We start from the raw sequence: 11,252 nt of genomic DNA, 5'->3' as shown, positions 1-11,252 counted from the left end.
GAGAGCGCATCCGTGGCTCCGTGCATTCGATGGAATGCCACGCACCACCGGCCACTCGAGGATCCGCGAAACGAATCGACGACCTGCTGGAAAAAAAAAACAAGGAAAAGAAAAGGGAGCGAGATTAGAGAAGACGTGGACCGTAGTGGAAATAAAGGGGAGGGTGGAGTGGATTTCGAGAATTGTCTGTTTGAGAAGAAGGAGGGATTCGGTTCGAAGAGGGTTGATTTTGGGGGAGGAGTTTGTAATGGTGGAACGAATTCGATGGATGTAACAGTTGGATCACCGGGAGAAAGAAAGTTGGGGAAAGTTGAAATGTCCTGTAGCTTCTCGATTTCAAGTGTTCTTCTCGGGAAGTGAAAGTTGCGGATTTAATCGTGGATAGTGGTGAAACAGTGGTAAAATTAGGAAAGATTCATTTTCCTAATGAATGATTTTTTTAACGGCACGGTTTTTTATTTGATTACACGGTTTCTCAAGACCGGAGTGTTGACGCGAAATACGGAGAAAATCGAAAGTAGAAAAAAGAGCGATTGTATTCTTTATACGTTGCAAGAGAATTCCTTTGGTTTTACGGAGCCTCTTCTTCGGGGCACACGCAAAAATTGAATTTTGCGAATGAATTATTTGCATATACATTGGTGAAGGATATGAAAGATCCTTTATGGATAAGGGGTTGAAAGAAAGGATAGAGAAGCGGCACAATGGAAGACGATAAGCGGATCGAGAGGCTTGTGCGTTGAGAAATTCGATAGCGATACGAGGATAAGTGAAAAGGATTTCCGAAATATATCGACAGCTGTCGATTGTAAAAGTATACTTTTGACACAACGATTATTAAATTCTTTCCATTCAAAGAACAATATCTATCCGTTAATCCATAGCGAAAAATATCTCTGACTTTATACTCTGAATTAACTCTCCTATAATAAGTATGATATATTTTTTATTTTTGATAAATTAACCGAATATTAATATTTATTTCATTCATTCAACTATAAATAAATAATTTTTTACGTGTTCGATACATGTATGTGACACGTGTCCTTTCACGATGAATATTGGTTATTAATTTTCGTGAAATTTTATTGCATTCACGAAGATTAAAAGAAAATGATTAACTACGCTTACACTTTCATATATATATATATATATTTTTTATATTATGTAAAATTAATACGATCGAAAACGTTTCCTCTTTGAATTAGAAGAAAAAGAAAAAAATTCTTCCATCGAAAAATCGCGATCAAACTCGCAAAGCGTATCGCACCGTTAAAAGAAAGGATCGATACGCGTGCATGCTTGCAACACAGGCACGAAAACAGGCAAAAGAGGAGAGACAGAAGCAACGGCGGCAGAGTGCGATCCTCTGGGGCCAGGAGTCAGTTGAGCCGCGTCGTGATTCATCTATCCGGCTCGGAATCTTTAAACGCTTTACCTGCTACCGGAATCTTAGCAGGTTGGATAAAGGGTGGCGGCCAGTAACAGCCGTCACTTTGTCGGCCTTTGTCACGGGGATTATGCGCCGCCTGGCAAATTATGACGGACACCTTCACGCCCAGAACACCCTCTAATGCGCCGGATACGGAAGGAGAGAAAAGGAGCAGTCGGGGTGGGACCCGTGAGTGGCGAAAGAGGAATAGAAGAGGAACGAGAGGGAAGAAGAGAGAGAGAGGTTTTCATAAGCACAGGGACAAGTTCTTTGAGAGGCAACCGAATTATACGCGGATCCAGAAGGATTATAAATTTAAAGGGTATGGAAATGGATTACGGAGAGTACGAAATTCCATCCCTCGTGAAAATTGATCGGGGGAACGATGATTAATTTCTTTCGAAAATCAGATTAATCGGGATAATTGAATTGCGAAAGTTTTCAAATTACGTTTATTTTTAACCACTCTTCCTTTTTACCATATTCCAAAAAGAATATCGCGTTACAGACTTAATCTCAGCTTACTGGGCGACTGTAAGTCTTGTCGAATCGATAGTTATTATATGTAGCTTAAGCTCGTTCTCATTATTGGAACGACAAAAAAAAAGAAAAAGGAGATAATATGATAAAAGAAGAGAAATCCATGCAACAATGCAGCCTCTTGTATCACTTTTTGTAACGTCCATAACCATATCGAAATCAATAGTACGAGGGAGAGTATCGTCGAATCGAAGCGATCGGGATTTTTATTTGGATCCTCGCTATCGTTTCCACCTTTTAAAGGGTGTTCCCTATCCGGGGCGAGATTTTCCCTCTTTTTTTTTTTTCTTTCTTTCTTTCTTTCATTTCACGAGGATTTCCACGAACGCGGGACAGTGGCCGTTCCGGTAACGGGTGTTCACGCGCAGGGACAGCTTGATTTATGGCATAATAAAGCGGTTACGCAAAGTGTGGGAGGGACCAGGGTCGTGAATTTTATTTACGATCTGCTCGAAAGTTCGGATTCGTCGCGGTTTTTCGGCGGCGCTTCGTGCCTGCTCGTAAAATCGAAAGGGGAGAGATCGAATTCAGTTTAGTTTTCTTCTCTCGAAGAAAGATTCTACTTATAGGGATATAGGGAGGATAGTTTTTCCCCGCTTGATTTCAACGAGTGTCATCGTACCGTGAAACGTTCTCCTAGGTCGAGGATGAGGAGACTTCCTATCTTGCCGTTGTAAATGATATTTACGACCCGAGGAGGTTGGGTTTCTACGACGACGCTCCACGGATTAGCCGTGGTTAACGGAACTTTGATATTCTTTTTTCTTTTTCTTTTTTTTTTTTGTATCGGCCAGCGGAGGCCACTTGAGGATAATTAACGACGTCGGCGAGTAATAAGGATCGGATTTAACAGTTAAGAAAGATTTTACGAAAGGATTAATGCGGTCCCGTATATTCGACGAGGAGGAAATATCGAAGAAAATTATCTTTTTACGTGATAAAGAATTTTTTACGTTATTATATTATAAGAATCCTTAGAAGATTCCACAAAAATGTGCAATAAATTCTCTTAAATCGATATTTCACTCGATCGAATTTCATCGAACGAATTTTAATCAACGTTGTAATTTGAAACTACTTCCACGTAGATACGAAAAAAAAAAAAATGTCCATTTTTCTTTGATAAATTCGTTGGACGTTCGTTTCGACTGACGATGATTGGGGAAGAGGAAGGAGGGAAAAAAGAAGGGGGAAGAGGGCACAGGTTAATTTCGTTGGACAAGTAGCAAAAGCCCGGTCGAAATCATCCACTTTACCTGGGGCTCGGAAAGGGGCTCTTTCTCGCCGGCGGCGTGTTTCGATACGTGCTCCAAAGGCGATCCGGTGTTCGCGGCCCATTATATCCGATCATAATTGCGTCGCAACAACGTTTCTCCTTTCCATCGTCCACAGCTGGGCGGCTTCCTTTCATCTCGTTCTACCCGCCAGAACGAGCTTCTGTTTCCGAGGTGTTTCCGCCGCCGGCTACCGTCCTGAAACCTGGAACTTGATCCTAAGTAGCCGGCATCGCGATAGAACCTGGCCTGGGACTAACAGAAAGAGGCGCGGACAAAGCAACACGCGTGAATGTGTATAAGTGCGTGTACCTGTGTGTGTGTGTGTGTGTGTATAAAATACGGAAAGACAGAAAAAGAGAGAGAAAGAGAAATCGAAGAAAGGTTATGGCGAAACGCACGAGTTCTGCTATACAGGGTGTCCTGAAATAAACGGTATGAGTGAGCAGTGTAATTTTAAGTAACTAAAAGAAAAGTAATGAATTTGATTCCTGGCTAGACAAATTTGTTAAAGTGAAAGTTGAATATTGCAATTCAATAATTAATTTTGTATGTGAAAATTCTTTACGAAGAAAATAGAAAAATTGGAAAATGTATATATCTTTTCACGAATTTTCAATCTTAATTTCGATCGATAATTAAGTTTTAAACGAATGAATTTTATTCTATATTTTATTTTTATCTTTATTTCTTTTTTTTACCGTGTAGAATAGTCTCTTACCAATTATTATTCGTATCTCTTCTTTTTCGACTCATTTTTTACAGATATATAAAACCTTTCTCTATATATAACGTTCTGGGTTACCCTGTATATAGGACGAGAGGATCAGAAAGAGAAAGAGCGAGTGGCGCCGCGTATGAACGACGCTTCCTCCTTTTAAATTATTCTCTCGCGGCCTGGTGCTCGTTTGTTACCGCTCGGTTCCGACGTTGTTATTGCTTTCTATGCCCTCGATGGTGAAAATCCCTGTCGACGAAGAAATTACAGGTCTGTGAAACAGGGGGCAGAAAGAGGGAAAGAGAGAGAGAGAGAGAGAAAGATGAGGAGGGGAGGGGAAATTGGCCGATTTGAAATTGTTACGCATGGTCTTTCAGGAATGTCGTTGTAACGAGGTTGTAATTCGCGTATGAACGTGGATGAAATTTGAGAGATGGTTGCGAACGGCCGGTTGGACTCGAGGTAGATAGGATTGTTGGATCGCGACGCGTGTGATTTTGCGATTCGGTGACACACGGGTTTGCGTTTCTAATGATGGAATACGAGCTTGTAATGGCGGGATCGTGCGTGAACACCGCGGTATGCATTGCACCATTAGAAATATAAACCTGTCAAATCATCTGCGTTAAATACCAACTACGGGTACATCGTTCATTCACACCCGAGTGATTCGAAATTTTGGCAGAAGATTATGGCCGATGTTAAATCATCCGTGAATTGAACACGGTATCTAGATGAATCTCGTCGTGAAATTATCATATTATAGATAAAAAAAAACAAAAATTGTAATTTCATTTTCTCGAACTCTAACTCTCTCGAATTAATAATTACGCTCGAAAATTCGTATTATAAAGTTGAAAATTTATTTTGTATTTAAAAAGTCGATACTTAAGAATATTAATATATTACCATGCAACGAGGATTTAGTTGAAACTGACTCATCGGGTCATCGAATATTTCAATATGGCTGCGTATTCTACGTCGTCGATAAGTTCGAAATGGTAGCCAGGTTTACTTGTAAGATCGTACTCGCCTAACAGGTTGAATAATGGTCATTTTCAAACTAGGTGGGAAATGAAGAGCTTATCTCCTTGGCTCTCGCAGTTTCTGCTCACTCAGCCACGGTATCTCCGGTAGCTCATTATCATAGACTGTACGGTGATTAACGTACTCAGCTAGCGTTTCCAGTTTATAACTCGGTTCCGTGGGACGAGATTCTCGTCTTTCGTTTAATTCGATTTCCAACCACGTGCCCGATATCGGAATGTTTTACGAGTAAACGTGTCGCGAATAAAATTTGTCCACCTTAAAAAGGATTCTTTTATGAAGCACGTGATTCCAATTTGCTTGCCTGTAACGAACGGAATCTTTTTACCATTATTGAGTTCTGATTAATCTTTTCATCTCGTTGATATATTTCTCTGAAAAGAAAAGAAAAAAACCATTAATTCTTCGATTAACCATCGAGATACGAATTACTCTTTTTCAATATTTTTTTTCCCCTTCCTCCTCCTATTCTCCATTCGTAAAACAAAGCTTCTATTTATCATCCCCGTCTCCCTATTAATCTTTCCATTATCCATTCAGCGAGATACAAATCACTATTTTTTCCAATATTTTTCGCCTATTACACCTGTTCGTGAAACATTATTATCGCCGAATTGTTTACAACTGTGAATATACGATCGATATCAAAATAACAACGGTCCGTAAATTTCATCGAACTCATTACAAATTATGTCGCGGCCAGAATCCGTGACGAAAGTTAATCCGTTAAAAAAAAAGAAGAAAAAAAGTGCAAAGCACGTGATTAAAAAAGGAAAATAAATAAAAGGATCGGTCGATTTACAGATCTCGATATGCCTGACGGCCCTCGTGTTGACGATAGCCGCCGAGGAGAGGCCGAGGAACACCGTCTCGGTGTCCTCCGGCACGGCTTCGATCCAGACCAACACGATCCAGAAGCTGATCAAGATTCTGGAGAAGTACGGGCTCGAGGAGCAGAGGGGCCTGAAGAGGGTCTACCTGAGCAACAGATCGATCACATGCAACGACGGATCCCAGGCGGGGTTCTACCTGCGGAAGTCGCACGGATCCAGAAGGTGGATCATTTTCCTGGAAGGTGGATGGTATTGCTACGATCACAAGAGTTGTAGGAACAGGTGGCTCAGGTTGAGGCATCTGATGACGTCCACACAATGGCCTGAGACACGCGACGGTGAGCAAGCTTCCGCTTTCAAAGTTGCGCGCGTTGAGCCGACATTTTTTTTCTTTTCTTCATTCTCGTTTGCCGTTCCGCGATCTACCGAGTTTTGTTAGTCGTTTGACGCGACTCGTGATGGAATTTTTTATCGCCGTCCAGCTCGAAATGGATTTACAGTAAAATCTCGCTTGCGGTACAGTAGAATCTCGTTTATTATCACACGGAAGAATCCTAGCTCGTTCACGATCTCTATCTACAGAACCTGTGTTTAGCGAGCGTGGAAAAATATGGAATAGGAAACAGATCGTATACATCTCGATTTTTCCAATTATTTCTACTATTATTTCCAAAAAAAAAAAAAAAAGAGAGGAAAAGCAATCTGGTTAAAAAATCTTGAAAGAAGATATCTTTTCCATTATTCGGTACTATTTTTTTTATCGAATGAATAATCTTGGAAACGTTGACGATTGCAGTTGGCGGCCTATTGTCGGCGAACCCCGAGGAGAACCCATATTGGTGGAATGCGAATCACGTGTAGGTATCGTCCATCTTGGCAAGACCTTCGACAACGATATTAGTTGTAATTCTTCTATAATGAAAACTTCTAACTAAAATTCGTTCCCTCAGGTTCGTTCCTTATTGCACGAGCGACAGTTGGAGCGGAACCAGAGCTTCGTTGAACGATATGTTCTCCTTCATGGGGGCAGAGATTGTACTGCAGGTGGTACGAGATCTCGTTCCACTTGGCCTCGAGAACGCAAGCTCCCTTCTTCTTGCTGGTAGCAGCGCGGGTGGAACCGGTGTCATGTTGAATCTGGATCACGTGCACAATTTGGTTCACCACGATCTAGGTAAGAGGAATTTTTTTTCTTTCGTTTCTCTTTTTATTATTCCATCGAAATTTTAAGCATTAATTTCCATTGTAAACGCAGGCTTGAAGCACATCGCGATAAGAGGCGTATCCGACTCAGGATGGTTTCTCGACAGGGCTCCGTATTCGCCGAACGGTTTATCACCGGTTGACGTTGTTCACAAGGGGATGGAACTCTGGAAGGCCCGAATGCCGCACAATTGCGTCAACAAACACCGAAACGAACCGTGGAGATGTTACTTCGGCTACAGGCTGTATCCAACGTTGACCGGTAAAGCAAAACGTCTACCTTCGTCCAATTAATCATCACGTAATCTCGTGTTGTCACAACCATTCAACAAATTGTAATTGAAAATTTCATCGCGTAGAATTCGCAGAGAAATTGTTATCCATTATCCGTTTAGATAATTCTTTTTTTTAAATTTCTCTCGAGCTTTGCATCGATTCGAATTCTTTTCTAAAATCTGTATACACGTTCGATTCGTAGCCCCCTTGTTCGTTTTCCAATGGCTGTTCGACGAAGCTCAGATGTCGGCGGACAACGTGGGTGCACCTGTGACCAAGCAACAATGGGATTACATACACAAAATGGGCGACAGCCTGAGACAGACGTTCGAAAACGTTACAGCGGTCTTCGCGCCAAGTTGCATCAGCCACAGCGTTTTGACGAAAAGAGATTGGCAATTGGTCAAGATAGACGAGGTCTCTCTGGCACAGGCGTTGCATTGCTGGGAGCAAATGCCGATTGGAAATCATCGAAACGTGTAAGTATCGAATAATTCTAAAAATACATTTAAAAAAACATTATTAACATTAAATTTCAATATCAGTAGGATAGTAAAGATAAATCTTTTAGAGAAAACAAAAATGTAGAATAAAACGAATATGTACCCTGAGACACAAAAAAAAGTCTTCTTTGTACAAAAGAAGAGGACGAGAAATTCGAAACGCAAGATACACGATATGCACAAAGTGTTTCTTGTTTCATTTCCTCCGTTCCGTTTGCTGGAAAACTGTCAAGTTGTCAAGCAAACGGACTGACTTTGCCCCCCCCCTGTTAATTTCAGCACTCGTTCGCCAATTGAGACGAACCAGCCGTGCACAAAGTCGTTGCGGAAGTTGGTGCGTTCCGGGTTGACGAAGGGAAACGGAACTTCATCCGAGGCAGGAAGAAGCGGGAAAGGCGAGTCCGTGGCGGAGTTGCAGAAAGTCAGGGGCCCGTTGAAATCGGTCACGGGGAAAACATCGTCGAACGCCGTGGTGCAGGACAAGGAGGGCAAGAAGAGGAAGAGGAGGAAGCACAAAGGGAAACGCAGGGAGAGGAACAAGGAAGCGAGGTCGAGGAAGGAGAAGCACGAGCGAAGAAAAGCTACGGGTAAATTTTGTATTAAATGTAAGGAACGAATAAAAACTGCGATGATTACTTACCATTAGATGATTGTCTGTCATCGATAGGATCATATTACATTGAATATATTGAATAAATTCGTTATATATTTATTTCCTTCCATGTACGTGTTTCATATTATCAATTTATTCAAATTTAATTTTTACGTCTTAAATTTCTATTTCATATTTTTCTACATATAATTACAATTTTTTCTATATTGGAAATATCGCAAGACACAGATTGTCATACGTCGATCCGAATATTAATTCTGATAAGCACGAAAAAATTCTATTTTTTCCCAATAAATTAAATTCTTCGTTCGATCGTTGCAACTTTTTTTTTTTTCTAAGAAAAATTTCGACGAGAGAAGGGGACGAATCGTTGGAAAAGCTGATCGAGGCGAAATTCGGATGAAATTGCAGGTCGGCGTAAGGGTAACAAGCAGAACAACGACACCAACCACACAGGCATGTTCAACGGGACGAGGCCGCAGCGGTCTGTGATACCATCTGGCAAACGGAAGTGTGTTCAGGGCTGCCACTTCCGGTTAATCGAACGTTGCACTTGGCCGCAGTGTAATCACAGCTGCCCGAAGCTGCACAACCCGTTCACCGGTGAGGAGATGGACTTCATCGAGTTGTTGAAAAGCTTCGGCCTCGACATGAAGAGCGTTGCGAACGCGCTCGGCATAGACATACAAACGTTGAACAGCATGGATCACGACGAGCTGTTAAATCTTCTTACGCAACGGGCGAATTAACTCGTCGCCAATGTTAAGAACTCGAATAATGTAATTCAATCCGATGATGACGAGGGAGCGAAGAAACACGAGCTCGATGAAGAAAAGACTTTATTGAAATCTTTGTACATCTTGTACATTTCGATCGATTATTTTATTATTATTCTCGGTCGTTTTCTTCGTCGCGTTTTCTTTCGAATCTTCTTTGACGAAGAAGAGATCGAAAGAAGAAGATTAAGAAAAATCGGGGATTGGATGTTTAAACGCGTCTCTGAAAAAACGATAGTAATGCAGAAACTTTTTGTTTCAATTTTTCGGATCCTTGTTTCGAGGATCGATTGAATTGTACATATACATTCATTTGTTAGAATTTTTACGATATTTGGAAACCTTGGTCGCATTTGGAATCGAGTCGATCCAAGTTTTTTTAGATCGAGTTCGCCTTCGGCCAAGTTACTTAATCCAATGAGAATTTCTCTTTTTTTTTTTTTTTAGCAACGATTCTCGTCGTTCTTGCGCGTGTGAAGCGATATATTTCACACCATCCTCGCGAATAGCCAAGTATTTTAATTATTTATTTCGTAGTTCGTAAGGCAGAGTAAACGGGCATATAATCATGTTGTTACGAATTAATTTACTCGTCCTCGACGATCATTCGTCGAACGATCAACTCTGATCAGCCATGAGGCTTCACTTCCCATTTACCAAAACATCTTTCCTTCTTCAACGTTTGTACCTGGTCAAATGAGAGACAACAGCATATTCGCGGAACAATTTTTTTTTTTTCTCGACTGGCAGTTCCACAAGCGATACTCGATATCTTTGGATTTTTATATTGCTGGAGAAACGTTGAGAAACGAAATCTCGTTTCGATAATCGAACGAACCCAAAGATATTGGAAAAAAAATCAACGCAACTTAGGTTTAAAAGATTCTTGTACAACTTTGACATTCTTGGAACGTTTCTTGATCCGATTCTTCCTTGGAAGGGGAATTTTGTTACATTATTCATTTTCCTGTTTCGAAATTTCTGAAACGATTTAAAAATATTTATATTTATATTTATACGTTCCTTTGTTACAACATACACAACGAAGAAGCTGGAACTCGAGACGTTAACATTGTCCGTCAGAGTTGAACAGGATTAAACAAATTAAGTGAAAATATTCAGGCTGATTCGATGGAACGCGCCGGAATCGAGTTTTGCGAATTGATGCCAATAACGAGCAAACCGACCGACAAAGCAGCTTCATAGACTGATTAAATTATCTACCTCAACGAATCAAATCGTATTAACGTCCTTCTGTGTACTATAAACGCCGATTAAAAGAGTTTAACGCGGCAAAGGGTAATTAAAGAGTAGGTCGCGCGCGCGAGCGTGAACCAATTCATCGTCGTATCTAATTGTATTCAAACATTGTGTAATATACTATATCGAACTAATTATTTATTTGACGCGCGAGAAGGTGGTTCGCGCGACGATCGATTAGAAAATAATTTCTTCCAGGCGTTTAATTTATTTTTCACGCAAAACGATCGAGATCGATCATCTTCGACGCTCTCTCCTCTTACGAGGAAAGAGAGAGAAAGAGAGAACATTGTTACTTTATATCCGCGTGAAATCCTTGTAAATAAATTGTATATCTGTTGTACTAAACCAGTCGTTATTTTATTTCGTCGATTTACTTTTTGATTCCTTTAAATTGATTAGAACAAGTAAGCAATTATTCAAATAATATCGATCAGAATTTATTCGGAAAAGAAATAAAAAGTATACTATATTTATCTATTCTAACTGAATCTAATTAATTAACTTTTAATTAAGAAAAGACGATTTTAACGAGATCCTTAACGTCAATATTTCCACGAGGCAACTACGCACACATTGACAAACAATTAATCCCCGCCAAACACCATCTTCCAATTTCCGGGTGCAATTATTCCAAAAACAAGCGTCGCGGATGATAAACAGTTTCTGGGTTCGATATCGCTTGGATATCGAGTATGAAACACGGGACGGTCGGCGAATATCATATCGAACGGCGAGTAACGATAAATCGAGTCGCCTCGTTGCCCGCACCTGTAC

The 11,252-nt window shown here is 40.7% G+C and overlaps 1 protein-coding gene across 1 annotated transcript in view; it reads left to right on the top strand.

The window, feature by feature from the left end:
- The window catches only part of LOC102674999 (palmitoleoyl-protein carboxylesterase NOTUM), a 22,233-nt gene extending 12,906 nt beyond the window's left edge, over positions 1–9,327 (top strand). Inside the window, exons 2-8 of the mRNA XM_006612802.2 lie at positions 5,816–6,182; positions 6,641–6,701; positions 6,795–7,018; positions 7,100–7,309; positions 7,526–7,802; positions 8,106–8,413; positions 8,851–9,327. Coding sequence (XP_006612865.1) covers positions 5,816–6,182; positions 6,641–6,701; positions 6,795–7,018; positions 7,100–7,309; positions 7,526–7,802; positions 8,106–8,413; positions 8,851–9,188 — 1,785 coding nt within the window. The 3' untranslated portion in view covers positions 9,189–9,327. The remainder of the gene's footprint in view (positions 1–5,815; positions 6,183–6,640; positions 6,702–6,794; positions 7,019–7,099; positions 7,310–7,525; positions 7,803–8,105; positions 8,414–8,850) is intronic.
- Positions 9,328–11,252: the final 1,925 nt, after the last annotated feature.

Source organism: Apis dorsata, unplaced genomic scaffold (genome assembly GCF_000469605.1).
Source record: "Apis dorsata unplaced genomic scaffold, Apis dorsata 1.3 scaffold_127, whole genome shotgun sequence".
Classification (NCBI taxonomy): domain Eukaryota; kingdom Metazoa; phylum Arthropoda; class Insecta; order Hymenoptera; family Apidae; genus Apis; species Apis dorsata.
Note: the sequence above shows the minus strand (reverse complement) of the source record. Positions and strands in the feature narration are given on the sequence as shown.